At 40.7% G+C, this 22,698-nt stretch overlaps 1 protein-coding gene across 2 annotated transcripts in view; it reads left to right on the forward strand.

Moving 5' to 3' along the window:
- NOL10 (nucleolar protein 10) overlaps positions 1–22,698 on the forward strand; it is a 97,367-nt gene that overhangs the window by 56,040 nt on the left and 18,629 nt on the right. For both annotated transcript variants that reach the window (XM_089923442.1, XM_022554120.3), the window contains exons 14-19: positions 1,323–1,449; positions 4,938–5,017; positions 5,213–5,311; positions 6,358–6,447; positions 14,555–14,728; positions 14,992–15,239. In XM_089923442.1, coding sequence (XP_089779568.1) covers positions 1,323–1,449; positions 4,938–5,017; positions 5,213–5,311; positions 6,358–6,447; positions 14,555–14,728; positions 14,992–15,239 — 818 coding nt within the window. The remainder of the gene's footprint in view (positions 1–1,322; positions 1,450–4,937; positions 5,018–5,212; positions 5,312–6,357; positions 6,448–14,554; positions 14,729–14,991; positions 15,240–22,698) is intronic.

Genomic DNA, 22,698 nt, shown 5'->3' on the forward strand with positions numbered 1-22,698 from the left:
AGTTTCTTTAAAGTGGTCTACATTGAATTTTTTTAAAAATACCTTTCATTTCTTGAAGGTTTGTCTTTTATGGTTAGTCTAACCACTTAGCATATCAAGACCTTTACCTCTGTTTTAAAAATTGTACAGATTATGCAAGTAAGAAAATTCTCCATGGGACTTTTTAATGCTCATTAAGAGTTGTTTTTCACGTTCATGAGCCCCATAGCCTTTGGCAGGAGTGGTGGGATCACCCTCTCTAATCAGGCAAAATAATAGAATTAATTAGTATGGCTGTATCTTACATTTACTTTTTTTTTTTTTTTTTAAATGGTTGAAAAGGGTGTTGGGGGCTGTCTTCCTTTGTTATAACTCTCTTCCTCCTACCTTCCCTTCTCCAAAAAGTTTAAGCTAGATTTAATAATTTCCATTATGAGTTTTGTTTTTTTTCCTCTGTATGATTGATTACTGTCAAAATACACAGGCAAGAAGTCATTGGAAGTTCCATTTTGTAAGAGCCCAGAGTTCTCTCTTCTGAAAGCCTCCACCGTGAGAGAGGGTTTCAGTAGCTTGGCTCTCCCACTGAGTGTTATTTCTTTTGGGATAAGCGTTGACCTCAATGCGTGAGGCATCTGCTGGGAAAGATTTGTACCAAGGGCAAAAGCGTAAGAAGCAATCACGGTATTTTATGGAAGTGATTGGGTTACAAATTGAAGTATTCATATTTTATTACTTGGTTATAAATTCTGTTCAATCCTTTGTTCCTCAGCCTTTTATTGGGACTGATTGTGGATCCTGGCAGCCCATTTTAGGTTAAATCTAAAGAATTCTGTATACAGAATTTTAATTTTTAATCAATTAAATGAAGTGGACCATACAAGATAGAATGTAATTATCAAGTGATTAGTTGAAAACCCTTAAAAAGGGTAATTCTCATTTTGGACTTTCGTCATGAGTGGCAAACAAAAGGTCTGATATGCCAAGTATGCTTTTGTAGATTCTAGTGCTGTTTTGAATGAAAGAGATAATAGAATTATAGATGGATGTTACTATTACTACCTGAATTATTATTTATATTTTCATAGTTCTCATGTAAGAATATTCATTAATATTGTTGTGTCCCAGACTGAGATTTTTCCCTTATAGGCCTAAGTTCTCCCTACTCTGTTTTTTTCTCTTCCATTATAGACTTGATTATGCATATTGCAGTTGTTTCTCAGTACTTCTGATAGAATCAAGGATTTTTAAATTATATAAATATAACACAAAATCTGGTTGTAAAATAACTCTTAGTTCACATGATTAGAATGTACATTTGCTAACCTTCTAATCAACACCGGCAGGTTTTGGGTCCTGCTCCCAGGTGGTGTTCCTTCTTAGACAACTTGACAGAAGAACTGGAAGAGAATCCAGAAAGCACAGTTTATGATGATTACAAATTTGTCACCAAGAAAGACCTTGAAAATTTAGGTAAAAAAAATTATGAAATGTTTATAAGATTATTTCTACTTGTTTTTGTTTTGAGTTTTGAACATTAGAAGTGATGGAGTCACATTTATCTGATTTTCCAAATCTCTTTCTGACAAATCAGACATTAAACTTAGTATATATAATCTCTGCTTAGAAAAAGATTCAGATAAATTCAACCTACTGAGGCTTTTTTGTATCTTAAATGAGGAATAATTTTTTTTACCTACCACCTATGTATAGGAAAAGTATCAGTCAAGGGAGCAGTGACTTTCAAGTACTATTTGAATATAATAAGATTTTGAGAAATCTCAGAGACTGCACGGAAATGATTTTTGTCCCCATGTAGGTTTGCTTATTAAAAGACCTAATCCAAAAGAACCCATAGATTGAATCCTCAAATATGTAGAACCTTAACAGTTACTTAGGTTTAAAGAATACAAACCAAGAAATGCTTCTTAATAATGGCCAACATTTAAAATAGGGCTTATGTGTGCCAGGCGGTATTCTGAATGTTTTATATGCAACTCATTTAATCCTCACAGCTATGGAGTGGATACTATTATGATTTCATTTTATAGGTAAAGAAACTGAGGCACAGAAAGATTTTTTTTTTTCCCAGAAAGATTAAAGCAACTTGCCAAAGGCTTCAGTGGTTGGTAAATGTGAGGGTTAGAGTTTAAACTTAGAGTCCATGTTCTTAACCTCAGCCATACTGACCCCTCTGAAGAACATATTTATCTTAGTTGACTAGTACTGGTTTGTAGGATAACAAGACTAGGTTTTGCTAATCTTGTTCTATTGTTGGGAAAAGGCTACATAGCAAATTACTGAGAATGGGAAAACTTAGAGGATCCATTCTCCACAAGCCTAGGCGGCTTAGTTATCTTTAGAACAAATAGAGGTACTATAGCACTTAAATGCTAAAAGAAAATAGAATCATATAACAAATAGATTAGAAGAGAGATTCTTAAATTCTATTTTTAAACTATATCTTTTAGCACAGTTAATCCAGGCAGAATTATTTTCTACCAGCTACCACCAAAATTATTCTTTAAATTTTAATGTTTAAAAAGAAAAGAGTTGTATTTAGCCTTTTAAAAATATGACTTATGGATGAAATAGGGTGAACTAAGTCTTCCTACTGAAGTGCCTCCTTAAATATCTCCAACGTAATTTTTACAGTATACTTGTGTCATACTCACCTACCTTCTTAAATTGGAGACTAAAAAGTCATTGCTATTTTGTGGATTTTTAAAAACTACTGTGTTTAGTATATTTTGGGTGTTTTTTCAGTCTCTTCACTGTGTTTATTTTGGGTGAGGAAGGCAGTGATGAAGGTTTAGATACGTTTTGTTAAAATGCATTCATACTGCCTATTTTTAAAACTATGGAAATAGATACAATATTCAACAAAATAAGTTATACTAGAAATCATCTTCATGTAAATTAGTAATATCTTTTAATATTAAATGAGCCGTTGGTTATAATTTTTCAACAGATTTTATGATCATATATAAAACCTTTTTAAATAACTTATGTTAAAGTAAAAATAAGGCCATGTAACTAACTTCCCTTATTTCTTAAGATTATAGCATTGAATACTTGCAAGTTCTGACATTTCCCAATTATGGCCTTTAGCAGGTCCTATACCGTGTTTCATGGGCCACTGTGTATGCAGTGCTGGATGGGTAGCATTGTGGCTGATATCATGGGCATTAGAGATGGGCTGACATGGGCTCACATCCCATGACTAATAGCTCTATGACTTGGCCAATTTACTTAACCTCATTGTGCCTTGGTTTCCTCATCTATAAAATGGCAATAGTAATGGTACCTACCCATGGGGTTGCTTGGAGAATGAATCAGATAATGCTTGAAAAGTACTCAGCACAGTTTTGAAACATAATACATAAATGTTACCTATCATTTTAAGAGATTTGTGGCAAATAAGTTTGAGAAATGTTAGGTTAAGCCAAGATAAATCAGCTTCTCTACTTATGGACTTCTTTGAGCCTTTAATGCCATCATACACTATAAATCTCCAGGAGTGGGAGGAGAATATGAAACAGTTGCCAAACTTAACTTGATCATAGAACCTCTTCTTCCTCAAAGATCTCTTGGGACTAGTGTTCTGTGGAGCTAATGATGAGAAAAGCTGCTGCTCCTGCCAGATTCTCTGTGTAGAATTGTTTTAATATGAAAAGCTTTCTCCTGGAATGGGAATAATGCTGGGCCGTAAATATAAATTTTATATACCTAACAGAGGAAACAAAAAATTAGGAGCACACGTGTGCAGGTACCTAAATGCAGACTGTTATGCATTGGACATTTCATTAAGGTTCAGCCCTCCCTCCCCCCGACCCCCCTACCACCTTTTAAGTTTCTCCTGTGCAAATCCAAACGCTGTGGTTTTATTAACCTAATGAATTCTAGGAAAGTATTTTTCTGACCAAGTCTTATTACTTTATGAGATTATCCTAAATTTAATTTTGCCTTTTGATGTTATTCTGTAATGTATATTGTTCTGTACATCTATGTGATTTTCCTAGTAAGTGATTTTTAGGTCTGGAGCGATGTTTATTTCTAAAATTTGGAAATCAGGGTAATGTTTTCCTTGGAAACATAGTCACTTAGTATTATACCAACTAAAGCTGCCTTTTATGTGAGTATATCATAGGTGGTCTTATTCTGAAGATAAATATCCTCATAACCTTTTTCTGTGTAAGTATTTGCAATTAATAAATAATTTCTGTGACATAGAGCATCCTTATGTGACCACCAGTACCACTAATTGTAAATGAAATCTAAATCTAGGAAACCCTGTGAAAGGTACTGTTTAAAGCTTCCAAACACTGATTGGCATTGAACTTTTAATTCATCCATGATGAAGTATGTCTGTATGTAATATATATGTTGGTATAAATTTGCCAAAAGCTGTTCTTTTTGGGGAAAAACATGCCCTAGCTACATTACTGTTGTGACAGTGTCCTTTGTTTGAAAGTTGACAACCTAGTGTTGATCTCAGCATTTTTTGTTTGTTTGGGCTTTTTTTTGGCCACACTGCACGGCATGCGGGAGCTTAGTTCCCCGATCAGGGATCGAACCTGTGCCCCTGCCGTGGAAGCGTGGAGTCTTAACCACTGGACCGCCAGGGAAGTGCCCTCAGTATTATTTTTAAAGTTAAACTAGCTCATGGAATCCAAAATTCTGAGAACCACTTGTATAGGGAACCCTTCATTACTTATCTGTCATAGTTCATAAAGACCTTGCCATCATTTTTATGCTTAGTATTGCATTAAAAAGAAGGAAGGATGATATTGCTGAAGCAGAGTAAAATTTTCTTTGCAATTGTTGAAGAAGATCAGTAATTCTGATCCTTAAATTTTTACTCAGAAGTGAACTTACAATCAAATTGTTGTCATGAAAGATCGTTGAATTTTAATCAAGATTTCATGAAGATCTGCCCTCTTTTGATTAACTTTACCCAGGGCTCACCCATCTCATTGGATCACCTTTTCTCCGGGCATATATGCATGGATTTTTCATGGATATAAGACTCTACCACAGGGTAAGTACAAAACTACAGTTATTTTAGGTGATAAATAAAAGCACTCTGTAGCCATTTCTTCTCTACTTACTTTCGTTTGTATAAAACATACTTAAGATTTGTAAGCGATCTGTCTGTTCTTTGGCATGATAGTCATGCTGTAGATGAGACATGCTGCTAAATACAATTCTCTTAATTTTTTTCCACTTTGAAAAGGTGAAATTGATGGTAAATCCATTTGCTTTTGAAGAATATAGGAAAGATAAGATCCGACAGAAGATAGAAGAAACACGAGCACAGAGAGTCCAATTAAAGGTAAATATTGTAGTCAGCATTGAATCTACTAGAGAAAGGTACTTCATTTGTATTTTATTTATTATTCAAAGAAACCTGCCATCCATTTCTTAGTTTTTCCATCCTTAGTTTACATCTTATACTAATATTTCTGGTATATTTTATTTGTTGTGACTGTGGATACTCTTTACAGTTTTATCATTATAGACTCTATGGTAATGGTATTGTGGGAAAATAATGCCAGGTGAGCTGAGAGTGTCAGTCCTACCAGGAAAACATGATGTTGTTTTCAAATAGGGATTTAGATTTTGGAGTTCTGGTGCTTTGCTAATCCCCATTTCTTTCTGACATTTGGGAGTGTCTTAGGCTAGCTGCTTGGATCATGGGAAATGGTCATTAGACTGTTCCAGGGCCCAGACAGGAATCAGGCCACACTAATTCTATTAACAGAGGGAATTTACTGTAAAGAATTGTTACCCAGGTATTAGAGAACTGAAAAGGCAAAAATACTGAGGTATTGATAAGAGAGGCCGTGGCTTCAGGGAGCAGCTAACACTCCAGGGCTGGGCGGCAGGAGAGAGGCAGGCCTGAGAGCTGGGACTCAGACCTCCGTGGAGGGCTGACAGCTGGCGCTGGGGTTCCCGAGGTAGGATGAGGCTGTTCCGGGAGCGTGGGAGAACCACAAAGTGGACTCCCTGCTCCGCTGGAGCCACCTGTTGTTGCCAGGACAAAGAAGCGTTGATGGGTGACGTCACGCCAACGGCAAGCAGAGGGGAAGCGCAAACCCCATCTCCTTCTGCCTTCCGACTGAGGTCAGCCACCAAATGATACAATCATTTCTAACTGGACATTGTTTAAAACACATGCACACACTGTCGGTGCAAAAGACTAGTGACAGGTTTTTCCTTTTTCCAGATTATTTGTTAAGTTTTTAAAAGCAGTGAGTGTGTGTATATTGGCCACAGGTCAGGCTAGGATGTGGAGTCCTCCTGTCCCTGCTTTTCGCTTTAACCTTTAAAGCTAAATTGTAGGTGTTTCAGTACAGTTTTTTTTTTCACCTCTACTAGAAATTGCCAAAAGTTAACAAAGAGCTGGCACTTAAATTAATTGAGGAAGAGGAGGAAAAGCAAAGATCTACATGGAAAAAGAAGGTTAAGGTAAGATTTTATAAGGCAGAGAAAATACTGATAAATTGTTTCTCCATTTTCTTGACAGTAACTTGTATCTTTTTTCTTTTTACTTTAAAAATGCATTTAGTTTTCTATTTTCCTTGCTTTTAAGATAGTATGTGCTCAATATGGGAAGTTTGTAGAAAAGAATATAAAGAAGAAAGTCACCCATATAATTCTATCCAAAGGCATCATTAATATTTTAGTGAATTTCCTTCCTGTCTTATTTATCTTAAAATTATAAACTATAATAGCAGGATACTACTGTATATATAAAATATTTATCCTGGTTCTATAAAATAACACACATAGCTTCCCATTTTTATTAAAAATTCTTCTGTAAATATTTTTGAGAGCTGTGTATTTTATCTTGTGCATGTATCTTAAGTAATCCTTTTATTGTTCAATATTGAGTTTGTTTATTGTTTTTCTCTGTACTAACTAGGTTTGTTTATAACTTCACAAGTAACCAGTTTTCATTTAGACTTGGCATCATTGGGACTGTGCACTCCTATGAATACTGCTCTCTACATTCCGTTCCTAATGTAAAATAGAGAAAGATCGATTGTAAACTAAACAAGGGTCAATGCTTCATTTAGCTGATGTTGTCAAGACAGGAGGAGACTTTTCTAATTTTCCCGGATATGCGAAGGCTTCCTCGTTCCTCCCCAGTGCTGTTTTCTCACCTGCTTAGATCAGGCAGGCAGATTACCAAGATGGGCTGTTCTCTGGAATGAGGTGTAAAGATCCGATCTCTCCTGCAAGCCTGCAGGACCTGCCTGAGAAGATAGATGGCCGAACCTCGTATCTGGGCCAGCTGTGTTGAGCTCTCAGGAGGGGATTGTTTGCTTGTTTATTCTTTCTCGGTTCTCTCTCTAGTTTTTAGCCAGGTAAGTGAATGGGAGATAAGTGAGCTCTTCATGTGTTAATTTTTGTACCATTCTCTTCAGTGACGTCAAGGGACTGCAACTAAAGGGTCTTGAGTCTGGCCCCCTTGCTAACTAGTTGTGTCATCATGGGTGATCCTCAGCTTCACTGGGTCATAGCTTGTTCTTCTCTAAGATGCAGGAATAGGACCAGCGAGGGCCGTTCCCGGTGCCATGAACGGGTTCACTCTCACTGTCCCCTCCGTCACCCTTGGCCTCCTCACTCTTCCTGCATCCTCTTATCCTGGTCTGTTGGCTTCTTCTAATATGCTGTTTTTTTCCCTTCTTTTTCCAATTCTTTTAAATTTATTTTTTATTGGGGTATAGTTGTTTTACAGCGTTGTGTTAGTTTCTGCTGTACATGGAAGTGGAGTTGCCTGTGCTATACAGCAGGTTCTCATTAGTTATCTGTTTTATACATATTAGTGTACATGAATCAATCCCAATCTCCCAGTTCATCCCACCCCCACACACACAAGTAAGTACATAGATGGCTTTTACATTTCTACTTTGATTACATGAATAGTATACCAATGTTGAAACAATGACTTAAACTTGTTATATGAATTTATACATCTATATGCTATGGCTGTGCACCTTCCTGCTTTACATCAGGGTGTTAAGTATATATGTATATCTTAAAATGTTTAAAATGTAAGTGCTTCCTGTACCTTGACTTTCTCCTCAGAGTATTCACATTGATTTATTTTCTTTCTTCCTTTCTTTCTTCCTTTCTTTCTCCTTTCTTTCTTCCTTCCTTCCTTTCTTTCTCTTTCTTTAATAAATTTATTTATATTTATTTATATATGTGTTGGATCTTCGTTGCTGCGCACGGGCTTTCTCTAGTCGTGGTGAGCGGGGGCTACTCTTCATTGCAGCGTGTGGGCTTCTCATTGCAGTGGCTTCTCTTGTTGCGGAGCATGGGCTCTAGGTATGCGGGCTTCAGGAGTTGCGGCATACAAGCTCAGTAGTTGTGGCTCACGGGCTCTAGAGCACAGGCTCAGTAGTTGTGGTGCATGGGCTTAGTTGCCCTGCGGCATGTGGGATCTTCCCGGACCAGGGATCGAACCCGTGTCCCCTGTATTGACAGGCGGATTCTTAACCACTGCGCCACCAGGGAAGTCCCCACATTGATTGTCTTGTTAGCCCAGCCTGAGGATGGTTAGGGAGGTAACCTTTCAGCTTTATATGTCCTTCTGCAAGCTTAATGGAAGTGATCTTTGGATTTACATGCCCTGAAGTTTCAGTAGGGAGGGAGTGAAGCTAATTTAGGCTGCAGATGTATTCTTTTCTATGTTTTATGCTTATGAGTCTTTATTACATTTAATGTTATAGAGAGTAGGGCACTTAAAATTTAATTTTGATACTTTGTGCAGCACAGCATACACAGTTCAGGATCCTTTTTAAAGGCCTTATGATTGTGGAGATGTGGGGGAAGCGCCCTTTTCTCACCATGCCCCCATCTGCCTCACAGACTTTCGTTGAGGTTAGGGACGGCCGGAAGAGATGGAGAACACAGGCGGCCCTTGCTGTGCACGTTAGTGCAGGATGGTAACAACGACCCTGGGAGCTGAAAACATGCAAAGTGATCTGTAGAGTCAATGGGAAAATCATGGTTGTCTGTGCCTGTAAAACAGTTTTAGTCAAAGCATTTATAGAGTTATCCTGTAAAGAATCATCAGACTATGTGCTATTTCTACTGCAAGTGCAAAGAGGAAGAACCTTGGAAATTCTTATCTTCTTCCATCAAGCAGTTTCCCTTCAGCTGTTGGAAGCTGGAAGCACGGTGTCTGTAGCTGCGTGGACTGTAGAACCCTGCCAGAGAGTGGCGTTTGTCCAGTGTGCTCAGCTCATCTGCTCTTAGTGGCTTGCTGACCCAAGTCAGGCTCCATTACCAGAGCTCAGTTTCTTTCCAGAAATACTTAAATATAGTCATCTAAAAATCTGAGTCTGTTATCAGACAGTTTGTATGATTTGTTTAACAGTTTTATCTAATTAAAATGACCTGGGGAATTCCCTGGCGGTCCAGTGGTTAGGACTTCGCACTTTCACTGCCAGGGCCTGGGTTCGACCCCTGGTCGGGGAACTAAGATCCCACAGGCCGCGTGGTGTGGTTTCCCCCACCGCCCCCCCAAAAAAAGACCTTAAAAACCATTCGTGAATTAAGGAAAGACTTCTTCATTATAATTGTAAAGAAGACTTGAAGGAATTGTTAAATCCATCAGCAGTTCATTAGTCTCGTCTTTGAATTCAGCTCTTTAAACCCGCAGGAGCTTTAATAGCTCTGATAACTTCTGATTTGAAAGTCAGCATGGTGCAGTTATGTTCTGCTTTGGCTCCGGCTGAAATTTCATGGAGGCCGACGGTGAAATATGTTCCCAGATATCACTATCACTGATAACCTAATTAAAGTCTAAGGTGTTTACCTTTCAGTTGATGTTGGATCTGCAGTGGCAAGTGACCCACCTCATAATGTCGCGAAACACCTGGACCTTATCCAAACTTAGAAATCTGGTAGTATTAATTGGTGGTATTTGGTATTAATTAATTTGGTGGTATTAATTCTAATTAAGAATTAATTCATTTATTCTTTCAGCTTTATTCTTTCAATCCAGGAACTTAGGTTCTACAGTACTGGGAAATTTTCTTAAAAAAAATTTTAAGTAGTTTTTCCCTGCTGTGATTCATGGTCATTTGTTCAAATTAAAGAGTGAAAGATTTGAAAAGCTGACGGGAGGCTCTGAGGTGGAGACAGGGCTCATCAGTCCTGTGTGCTGACCTGGCCAGACTGTTTATTTGGGGAAGCGCCAAGTGGCGGCATCTTTCAGCCTCCCTCTCCGCCGCTCCGAGTCTCCTGATTGGAGGGTGGTGGCCTGGCTACCAACGTTCTGAGGACTGAGAGCTACCATCAGGAGGGCTTGGGGTGTCGGGGTGGGTGGCACCTCAGCCCCTCGCCTACACCCCCTTGGTGCCAGGTGCTCCCCTTGCCTCCCCATGCTGTGGCCCCAGCTGGCCACGTCCTCCCCTCCAGAGAAGCCTCCCTCCAGTTGGAGACCGCGGGTGCTAGACCTTCCTTTCTTGCTTCTGCAACCTCATCGCTCCTGTTTCCTTTCCTATCCTTCTCATCCTTAAGGATTTGTGTCTTTTTAAAGCCCCTTTTCTATTGTGTTGGTGGGGTTTTAGCAGAGATTAGAAGATGCTCATGTTCTTTACTCAGAAGTCTGCATCACCTTAATTTCATAGATATCATAGCATTGAAAGAATTAATCTGTTTTAAATGTTAAGTGTTTCTCATATATGTCACTGTGTTGGGACAAAATATTGATAATAAGCATGCTACTCAGATCTACACATAATATACTTCTTTGAGGCAGGGCTGTGGTATGAACAATACTTGAAGATGTTTCCTAAATTCCAGTGGCAAGTGTTCGGCATATGTACATGTGTATTTATAGGGCAGATCGCTAGCCAGACGCTCGTGAACTACTATAGAACATCACTAGCTACATCTCATCCTACTTCTTTTTTTTTTTTTTTAAGACAGCTGTGAAAACAAACAGACTAGGAAACTCTGATGGAAATATTTTTACAGCTGGGTTAGAAGAGTTTGTATTTTATATTTGTTCTTCTAAGGCATAGTTGTCTTTAGGCAATGCAACTTATTTGTTTTAAATTAAGGGAAAAAAGAATACTAGCCAACATATCCTTTTTTAACACATTTCTCAGTTATTTGTTAAATGTGATTATTTAATAATACAGTAAGATGAAAAAGAAAAGATTTCCCTTGGGATTTACATATATATACATGAAACCTGAAAATGTGTAACAGGCCAATAGCTATTCATGTGGTCTTTGGCAGTACTATGTATCCTGTGTTTACAGGTAACTCTAAAATTTATCCAGATTATCCCCCTCTCCTCTCCTGAGTCCTGGTGCCTTGATATTAGGCACCTAATGGTGTCCGTCAGAATCCAGATGATGTTCTCCTTGAGCCATAGACTGAGTTAACCAGCCTTAAATGGAACATAATTTCTTTTTTTGATCTTCAAACAATTGGACTTTATTTTTTATTTATTTTTTTAACATCTTTATTGGAATATAATTGCTTTACAATGTGTTAGTTTCTGCTTTATAACAAAGTGAATCAGTTATACATATACATATGGAACATAATTTCTTTAACTTTTCTCATGCACTGGATCTTTTTTTAAGACAGTTTTTACTTTAGAACAGTTTTACGTTCACAGCGAAATCAAGAGGAGGGTACAGAGATTTCCCATATACCCCTGCCCGGACACGTGCGTAATCCCCCCTCCCCCCATTAATATCTCCCACCAGAGGGAACATTTGTTACAATCGATGGACGTACATTGATACATCATAATCCCCGGAAGCCCACAGTTTACATTAGGGTTTACTCTTGGGCTTGTTCATTCCACGGTTTTGGACAAATGTATAATGACACGTATCCACTGTTAGAACATCAGAATATTTTCACATCCCCTCAAATCCTCTGTGCTCCACCTGTTCACCCCTTCCTCCTGAGCCCTGGCAACCACTGATCTTTTTACCGTCTCCATTGTTTTACCTTTTCTATAGGGTCATATAGTTGGGATCGTAGCCTTTTCATATTGGCTTCTTTCTGCTTAGTAATATGCATTTAGGGTCCCTCCATGTCTTTTTGTGGCTGAAAACCTTACTTCTTTTTAGCACTAAATAATACTCAGTTGCTTGAATGTACCATGGTGTACTTACTACTTAGCTACTGGGGGATGTCTTGGTTTCTTGGTACATAATTTCTTGTCCTTTATTCCACCCTATGCCTCTTTTTCTGATCATCTCCAGTGATGGATCCTGACTTACTGTATCACCAGCTTTCTAGTGACTTAAGCTAGACCCTTGAGAAAAATTTTTAACCCTCTTTTTCAGTCTTCCTCCTCCCATCTCATCTGTAGCTGTATCTATCAGTTCGAACTTAGAAGTGTATCTCACTATCATCCTTTCCTAAAACACCCTTAGATTCCAGTTGCCCTAATTCAGGCCCTGTCTCTTTTCCCAGTTTCCTCAAGAGGCCTCTTCGTCTTCCTCATGACTCTGGTTTCTCCCTCAACAGCCCACATGTAGCACGCCGCTGCGGAATCGCAAAGCAGGCTTCTTTTTGTCATCTGAGATTCTTTTTTTTTTTTTTTAATTAATTAATTAATTAATTATTTTGGGCTGCATTTGGTCTTCGTTGCTGCGTGCGGGCTTTCTCTAGTTGCGGCGAGCACGGGCTACTCTTTGTTGCAGTGCGTGGGCTTCTCATTGCGGTAGCTTCTCTTGTTGTGGAGCACGGGCTCTAGGTGCGTGGGCTTCAGTAGTTGTGGCGCGCAGGCTCAGTAGTTGTGGCTCGTGGGCTCTAGAGCACAGGCTCAGTAGTTGTGGCGCATGGGCTTAGTTGCTCCGCGGCATTTGGGACCTTCCCAGACCAGGGCTCGAACCCGTGTCCCCTGCATTGGCAGGCGGATTCTTAACCACTGTGCCACCAGGGAAGCCCTGTCATCTGAGATTCTTGACACACTTTTCTGTCTGTATCTTTCCTCCTTATCCTCTTCTTCCCTAATAGTTTCCCCTTACCTGCAGAATAATGTCACGGTATTTAAAATCCTTTACAATCTGGCCTGATCAAGAATTGCTTTTTCAAATTTTGCCATTATCCTTGCATTATCAGACTGTTCACCACTCCTCAGTTGTCTGGAAATGTTCTCCCCAAATTTCTATCTGTTGAAAACTACACATCTTTTAAGCTTCCTCCCCGATGCATATCCCCTGTGAACCCTTCTGAGGTGTACCTTATTGGAATTACTTTTTACCTCTCTGCTCCTAGAGCACTTTCAACTCTGTGTAGCATCCTTTTTAAGGTGCCTTGTAGCATAGAGGTTTGTTTTTTGCTCATTAGGTTGTGAATGCCTTGGGATCAGGAACTAGAACTTACCTATCTTTGTTTTTTCCTTGAACCTAAATCTGTCTTGGAAATGATACTTAGTCAGGGAAGACTTCGATATATCTCAAATATATATTCAGTATATCATAGAATTTTAGTAAGGGTTTGTCAGATTTTAGGTACATACAGGTAATAAATAGCCCAAGTTCCTTAATGTCTCATGGTTTACCAATTTTTTGTGTAGCTCAGTTATACAACATTCCGAGCTCAACTACTTACAACCTTATTTACTCCCAATAGTGGAGAAGCAGCCAGTAAAATAAAGTCTGTTAAGTAGAGCCATAGTTTACCACAAACAGGTTCATTTTTTCCAGCCTGTGCTTAGGCTGTTTACTTTACAAACCATGTTAAGTAGGTTAATTTATCTTGTTTCCAAGCCTATTGCAGATAAGGAACAATAGGAGAGCCCTGAGTGTATAAGATTATCATCTGTTTAAGTGAACAGATAAATTTACAGTACATTCTAGAAAATGTTTCCGTTCAGAGTGGTATAAATAAAAGGGAATGCAGTGTCAGTCCTGAGCTATCCCAAATGGGTCTCAATAGTAAAGTTTTATAATGTCAGAATCGTAGAGTCTCACATTATATCCTTTGAGAACAATTAAATGGCCTAGGAGAAAAAGATCGATGAGGCTGTCCTGTGAGGGAAGGAAATACCCCTTAGGTTTCCGAATAACTCAGAGTCAGTAAACTTACACCGCCAGCTCCCCACCTTGTTAATTCTTGACTTACGATTGATGCAACGTCCTCTCCCAGTTTTAGAATATGAAGTTGAAAGTCTCACTAATTTTCATTCCGTATAGTAGCTATGCTTAAAAAGCCACGTTTCAAAAACATGTATTTTCTTGAAAAACGTTTTTGCACCAAAAAATGTTAATTGAAGAAAATTCTTTCTAATGTATTAAGCATAAAGTTAGGCCGAAAGACTCAGTCTTAGCTCATTGTGTGCATCGGCCAACTAATACATATTTTCTGTGAAATGGGTGAATCGAATTTGATTGTGGGTAAGAGATAAGCAGTTAGAAAGTTCTGGAAACTGATTCTTTCAACAATTTCATAATAATTTAATAAGTTGTGCTTTATGTAGCTTATTAATTTATTATCGAGTAAAATGTTTTTAAGCCATCTTTCTGGTCAGATTTTATTACAGTATTAACTTTAAATTTTGACATTCTTTTTCTTATAGAGCCTTCCTAATATTCTCACCGATGATCGATTTAAAGTTATGTTTGAGAACCCTGACTTCCAAGTAGACGAAGAGAGTGAAGAATTTAGGCTTTTGAATCCACTTGTTTCCAAAATTAGTGAAAAAAGGAAGAAGAAACTAAGACTCTTAGAGCAACAGGAACTTCATGAAAAGGTAACGTACTCTTTATCATTTAGAATTTGCTTCTGTTTGTTTAAAATAAAGTTCTCTGTGTAGGTTGAAAGAGTCTTTGAACAAACTTGAGCTGTAATTTGTTTGACCTTCAGCTTAGGAATATATCTTATTTAATTAAAGATGTTTTTTCCGATGCATGCAGGGTCACATACTCTGATGGGCTAATGCTATTTAAAAGAAAATAGTGGGTCAGTGTTTTGGGTTGGGGGAGAGGAGCTGCTTCTTACTATTTTTATTTTCAGGAAGAGGAGGAAGAACCGGAAGGAAAACCAAGTGATGCAGAAAGCTCTGAGAGTTCGGATGATGACAAAGACTGGGTTGCAGAGGTCAGGAGACAGCGCCGACTTCTCCAACAGGAGGAAAAAGTCAAGCGGCAGGAACGGCTCAGGGAGGACCAGCAGACAGTCCTCAAGCCCCAGTTTTACGAGATCAAAGCAGGCGAAGAATTCAGAAGCTTCAGAGATTCTGCCACAAAGCAGAAGCTGATGAAGTGAGTAGCACAGCCTTCAGTGAAGGTTCGTCGAGTTGTCCCAGCCTTGCTTTTCTCCTTGCCCTAAAGGTGGCGTTTGGATCTTTGGAGTTAATGTGAGGGAAGCACCAGAAGGCCTGAGGGGAAATACACTGGTCTTTACTGTGATTATTTTTAACAATTTTTTGAGGTATAGTTTACATACAATATAAGGTGCAGGGTGTGGCCCCATGAGTATTGGTAAATATATACGTTGGAGCACTTTTATACTGCAGAAGCCACACTCTTAAATTACGGTGGTAATTAAGAGGTAGCAACTTCTTTAACAGAAAGTTATTTTTAAAAGTTAGAATTTCAGTTATGTTTACCCTCATTGTAGTTTACCTGATTATTAAAAAGGTCACTTGGAAAATTTGCCAGGAATTTTAAGCCTTTTGTAGGAAAACTGAGAGATCAGAAAGAGTGGTATTCTAGGATAGTCGAATACATAGAGACAGAAAGTAGAATGGTGGTTGCCAGCGGTTGAGGGGTGGGGAGACATTGCTTAATGAGATACAGAGTTTCAATTTAGAATGATAAGAAAGTTCTAGAAATGGACAGTGGTAATGGTTACACAATGGTGTGAATATCCACTGAACTGTTCACTGAAAAATGGTTAACATGGTGATTTTTATGTTATATATATTTTACCACAATTAAAAAAATCAACCTTAAAAGAAATGGTATTATTTGAACAGTTTCAGTTGTCAAGTGTCTAAGTAAGGAACTAGCTGGGTATGTAAGCCCAAAACGTGTATGAGCTCTAAGTCACCCAAGTCTCTGCTTTGAGAATTTCTAGGCTGAGTATTGATATACAGGACTTGGATCGATAGCCAATCAGAGTAGATGACCTTGTAAGAAGAGCCTAAAGGCCTGGGGAGCCAAGGAAAGGCGGGGAGGAGGAGGGCCCGAGCAAGACAGGTGAGGCATTAGGGGCGGTACCAGCTCTGCACCCTGTACTTCTCTAGCCCCCACCTTCCCGTTTTGAAAAATGTGGTTTTTCAGACGGAAGAAGGGGGAAAAGGTGGGGAGGATATTGACAGACAGGCTGACTTGTTTCTGGAATGGAGGTGTGCCTGTTTATCTTTATTTCAGCAGTTTCTCGCAAATATCTGGGAAACCAAATGACGAGCAAACCCTTCAACTTAGATCCAGGAGCACCTAGAAATTCTGGTTCTGACTAACAAAAGAGACGTTGGTAGACAAAGAATCTAGTAATAGGCTTAATACCTTTTGAAGAAATTTTCTTTACCTACCAACCTCACTTTTTTTTTTCATAACAACTTTCTTGAAATGTAGTTTGTATAACATACAGGTCACGTACTTAAAGTGTGTAAGTCGTTGGTTTTTAGCCTATTCACAGGGTTCTGCGACCACCACCGCAGTGAGTTTTAAAGCATTTTCATTACCCCCAAACAAAATTCCTTACCCCGTGGGTATTCACCCCCATTTACCCCATCCCATCCCCGCGCATCCACTAACCTATTCTCTACCTCTATAGATTTGCCTATTCTGACATTTCTTTTTTCCCTTAATGTTTGTTTATTTATTATTTGGCTGTGTCTGGTCTTATTTGGGGCATGCGGGCTTCTCTCCAGTCGAGGTGCACGGGCTCCAGAGCACGGGGGCTCAGTAGTTGTGGCACACAGGCTTAGTTGCCCCGCGGCATGTGGGATCTTAGTTCCCCGACTGGGGATCGAACCCACGTCTCCTGCATTGGAAGGCAGACTCTTAACCACTGGACCACCAGGGAAGTCCCTGTCATTTCATACAAATGGAATCATATAGTATGTGGTGTTTTGTCCAACTGCTTTTACTTGGCATAATGTTTTATATGTTCATCCATGTTGTAGTATGTGTCAGTACTTCATTAGTTTTTATTGCCAAATAATATTCCAGGGTATGGATATACCACATTTTATTTATCCATTTATCAGTTGAAGGATATTTATGTTGTTTCCAGTTTTTGCCTATCACAGATAATGGTACTATGAACATTTGTGTATGTTTGCATGGACGTATGTTTTCATTTCTCCCGGCTGCGTACCTAGGAGTGGGATTGTTGGTCCCATGGTAACGTTGTGTCTAACCTGAGAAACTGCCGCACTGTTTTCCAAAGAGGCTTCTTCATTTTACCTTCCATCAGCAATGTGTGCAACCTCGCATTTTACGTAGCTGTCATTCTTAGATTTTTATTTGGAGTCCTACTCAGAAGCAGAGGGAAGACTGCTTGTTTTCAGTATTCTGATTCCGTGGAGTGAATTTCTTTTTAGATTATCTGCTGTTTTTGTCTTGCATTATTTACCCCTAGCTCCTGGATCAGTACCTAGACCCGAGTAGGCACTTGATAAATCCTTGTGAGAGTGTGAATCTTCTATGCCTTGCCTACATGTCAGGCAACTCTGGAAGTTACCCTTTCAAGATATGCTGAAAAAGAACTCATTTACCTGAAACCCAGGAAAATCTGGGAGCAGTTGTTTTCAGGGTAACCATGGTAACAGGAAGCCACAATTTGGGGGTGGGAGACATGACTAAACTCGCTGACATTCTTGCTTTGCCTGTGGGCTGTAGTAGGATATTAAGGTAAAAAACAAAAGGGATGAAAATGTAGTATTTAATGATAAATGATAGCTAAGTTAATGCACTGCAGTTAAACGTTCTTACTACGTTAAACGTCAGCAAGTTAAACAGTTGTTTTGAGAAGAGGAGCTATGTGAGTGATGGTACTTACACAAGCTTAAAAGCCAAATCCAGTTGCTTAAAGTAATGACCCTTTGGTGTGAACAGCCTGCAGTTGGCTGGCGTTTTGGCACATACTGCTTACTGAACTCTGGTCTTGACCGGATTATTCTGGCAAATTCTGAACTTGTAATATTTTAATGTTATTTAATGAAGCATTGAACCATTTATCCTTCAGACAGCTATAGTGATTCCTTATGTTTATTCTGTGAGTTACCACAAGGCGACCAACAAAACACAACATCAGAAGCAAGTGTATTATGTTTAAAAGTTCACTTGGACTTGCCCAACCTTAAAACCATTTCTATAAAGGGAAAAGTGAAGAGTGAATCCTGACCGGGTGCTTGAGTGAGTCCTTTGCTTGACGTAGTAACAAGGCTTTAGGTAAATGCACATGTCTGTCAGCACCTTTTCATATGCCTTCCAGTATGCTGCGCTTTGTTTGTGTGTCTGCTCATCCACCTGTCAGCCTCCCCACCCACCCATTCATCAGTCAGTCATTCATCGGGTGCCTCATGTGAGCAAAGTGCTGTTCTAGGCCCGGGGGATGGAAAGGAAAAGCACAGCTCACATGCCCGTTGCATTCCCATTCTCGCTGGCACTGTGAGCTGTTCAGAGGCCTGGGGAACGTGTACAAGGAAGAAAGAGGGTCAGTTTTTAGAGATTTGAGGGCGTCTTTATTAGAGGTCCTATTAAAACTGGTCTCTTGAAAGAAAAAGATGAGCACGGAAAGCAGGGTGGGAAAGCTGGCATTCTAGGCCGAGGGAGCGGCGTGGAGGGAGGACTGCTGTGTGGAAGTGAGGGAAGCGCTCTCGTTGTGCAGCGAGAGCGCAGAGTGGGTGGCAGGGGCACAGCTGGTGAGCCGGAGAGGCGTGTTAGGCCCCGACCCGGGTCCTGGCGGGCCAGGGAAGGGTTTGGGCTAAGATGAACATGATCAGATCTGCTCAGCCCCTTCTCCCAACGATGGAAATACTTACACAGTAAAAGCAGTACATGTTTGTTGTAGAAAATAAAAACATAAGCGAAAAAGTCCCTATTTCCCAGAGACTGTTATGAAATAACCGCAGTTTTAGAGAGAATGCAGGGAGAAACTGGGCCTTTGAGGTCAGCTCACACACTGCACAGCAGTCCTGGCGGGAAGTGACGAAAGCCTGAAGTGCGGGGTGGAGAGGAGCCTGAGTATTCATAAGTACGTCTAAGAATAAGACACACTACAGCACTGTTTGGTCACTAATTTAATGTCACAGGAGTCAGGGGTGACGTTGAAATGTCTAGCAATGTTGCCACCGAGATAAGGGATACAGAACGAAAAACAAATTTAGGGCTAGAGTATTGAGCCGGGTGTTCAGCACATTAAGTCTGCAAGACCCAAATGTCTTCTTGGTAATGTCCAGCTGACAAATGGAAATGTAGGAGGTGGGCCAGAGACATTGGTGTAAGAGATACCAGCTTCATTGCGGGACTGAAACTGTGGCATCAAAAAGACTTCCCGGGCTTCCCTGGTGGCGCAGTGGTTGAGAGTCTGCCTGCCCATGCGGGGGACGCGGGTTCGTGCCCCGGTCCAGGAGGATCCCACATGCCGCGGAGTGACTAAGCCCGTGAGCCATGGCCGCTGAGCCTGCGCGTCGGAACAGGAGAGGCCACAACAGTGAGAGGCCCACGTACTTCAAAAAAAAAAAAAAAAAAAGACTTCCCACCATTATGTAGAGGGAGATGAGGGCCAAGAGTGGAGCCCTTCGGAACAAGGATTTTTCTTGTGTCTATGATGAAAACCGTACACCTCTCTGACAGCATACAAGTGCATGCAAAGTAACACATATGATTTTAGAGGTGTTGGGAATATATCGCTAGGCTGGGGCTGAGAATTCTGATTTAGGGGGCTGGTAAAGGAGAACGTGGGCAGTAAACATTACTAAGGAGCTGCCGGAGAGGCGGGAGGAAAACGAAAGAGCCAAGCATGGAGAGACTTTCACCGAGAGGGGCGTGGCTCGAATGTCAGGCGGAGCACGGGAGGCCCCGGAATGGAGGTTGGAAAAAGGCCATAGGAAGAGTGTCTTATTGCGATGAATTTCTCAGGATTGATGAATGAACGGGAGATAAAAGAATATTGTGAACAATTAGCATAGATGGTTCTCTCAAGACATTGGCAGTAAAAGGAAGGTATTCAGAGCCAGTAACTTGATAGGAAAGGGCTTTTAGGCTTGAGAGATGTGACTGATCAGTATGCGGAGAGGAAGGGGAGAGTGAAGAAATGAGAGACTGGCCTGAATTGGCAGAGCTGAATTAGGTGCGCAGTCCGGAGTGAATGGGGCCAGGAGCACCAGTACATCTTCAGAGACAAGGGAGAGAAGTCAGGATGGGTGGAGGTGATTGTGTTTCTGGGTAGAAAGATTGGGAGTTCACGCCGGCTGGCCGCCGTCAGGAATCTGGGCACATCAGCTCTTCAGTTACCTGGGGCAGCCTTGGTCTGCAGCGCGTGATGTAAATATTGGAGGTGTCTGTTGGTAAACCCCAGAGAAAGAGTCCTTGGGATAACTTTCTAAATTTCAGTAGTTGAGGGTAGCTCCTCTTCTTGGGTAATACATACTACACGCTAGGTGGCCCTTTCAGCCCAATTCATGAAAGCATTCTTTGAAGCACCTACCCTCTGGTAGGTCCTGGAAATTCAAAGATTTTTAAGACATTGTTTGCCTTTGACGACCTCATCTTCTTCACCAGCTACTTTAGTAGCTCTTGGTGAGCTGCTTATCATGTCTGCAAACTTACCCACTTTAAATAACTATGGACAGTTTTTACTCTTCAGCTAATTTTCTTCACTGACTGTGGATAAGAACTAAAAGAACGCAGTCTCGTTTTTAATATAAACATTTTTAAAATCTAATTTTGAAAGCAGTTTAATTCCAAACTTTCACTTTAAAAAAAAGAGAATCTTTTATTACTCCAGTAATATGTGCTCCAGTAATACACGAGCATATTATCATTGTAATACTTGGGAACACAGGATGAAAGGTGAAAGTCTCTTCTTACCCACACTCCCTTCCTGAGGTCCTGCTCTGGGCGCCTCTCTTAGGTTTCAGTCACTCCCGTATATGCACACACTCACGTGTACAGTTGTAGCTTTTCTGCCTTTGACATGAAAGGATCGCACTAACCTTGTTGCTGTTTCACGTGCTCTTTTCACTGAACAATAAGTTTTGAAATTTTTTCATGGTAAATACATGGAGGTCTGCCTTATGGCTGCATAAATATTTCATGAAGGGCTTCCCTGGTGGCGCAGTGGTTGGGAGTCCGCCTGCCGATGCAGGGGACACGGGTTCGTGCCCCGGTCCGGGAAGATCCCACATGCTGTGGAGCGGCTGGGCCCGTGAGCCATGGCCGCTGAGCCTGCGCGTCCAGAGCCTGTGCTCCGCAACGGGAGAGGCCACAACAGTGAGAGGCCCGCGTACCGCAAAAAAAAAAAAAAAAAAAAATGTCATAAGTTGGATGGGCCATGCTATCTAATTTTGGATGTTTAGGTTGTTTCTTGTTTTTCTCTTCCTTTCTCACAGTTATAAATGTATACACATGCGCAAGAATTTCTTTAGACTGCCTTACCTAGTGATGGAATTTGCTGGACCAAAAGAGGTGTGTGATCAATTTGGCCAGATCGGCCTCCAGAAGGGCTTTGGGCCCTTTGCCCTCTTGCCAGGGTGCCTGTTTCCCCACACTTGGCAACAACAGTGAATATCAGGGATCTTCTAAAATTTTAACTGAGCTGCACGTTGAGATAACCGATCTCGTGGTTGCTTGAACTTATATCTGCTGAGATAGAGGCTTTGAAGCCACGAGTGCAAACTGAAAGCACTGAAATAGTTTCCAGTAACCTTGACAGTGTATGTAAATATTTGTCAAAGTTATATATTTAAAACGAAGTACTTAAGTTTTAAATACTTCTGTTTCTCCATTCTCTTCTTACTCCATTTGATGTAGACTGTGTGGGGTGATTCCGTTCTGTTAAGCTCATTTCGCTCTTCTCAACGCTGTACTAAAGCAGGTGCCTTTAGGTATGTCTTCCACTCCCCTACCTCCCTTTCCTCACAGAGTGATTTAAAAACTCTGTGAAGGAGCATTATTTTTAATTAGTTTTAATTAAGGAAATAGATACTAGTGTGTGTGTGTTTTAAAGCCTCAAAGAAGTAAATCATTCAGCTGTCCTGGGCCATCTAATAAATATCTAATTTGATTTTTTTCCCCTCGTAGTTTATGCCCGTTTTTCTTCATTCTTTTAATGCAGCCGCACTGATCGTGTAGGTTCTTCCCCCCATACCCTCTCCATCCCGTACTGAGTCATTCCTGTCACTTTCCACCTTCTGCAGCCCATGTCTGTCTTCTCAGCAGTCCCCGCAGATGTGGGGGAGTTTTGATCGTCTTGTGACCGGCAGGGGGGTACTTTCTCCCTAAACCTCTTAACTTCACCGTCAGTTACAAAGCAGCCAGAGGCCCGCGACCCGAAGCCTAGACAGGAGGAGGAGCAGGACGGAGGGCTGGCCAGCGCTGGGCGAACGGGAGCAGGACGGGCAGGGGTGGGGGGTTCTGCCTTTTCCTCTAAGGTTACAGTAGACAGTTTTCAGGGGCCTGACTGCGTCTTCAATCCCCTCTGAGCGAATTCACACTTCGGGAATTCAGGCTTCGGGACTGGTGGTTCACAGCCGCTCTCCTCGCG

The sequence above is a fragment of the Delphinapterus leucas genome, chromosome 13 (assembly GCF_059928025.1).
Source record: "Delphinapterus leucas isolate spDelLeu-1000000601 "Yukka" chromosome 13, BTC_Dleu_Yukka2, whole genome shotgun sequence".
NCBI classification, from domain to species: Eukaryota; Metazoa; Chordata; class Mammalia; order Artiodactyla; family Monodontidae; genus Delphinapterus; species Delphinapterus leucas.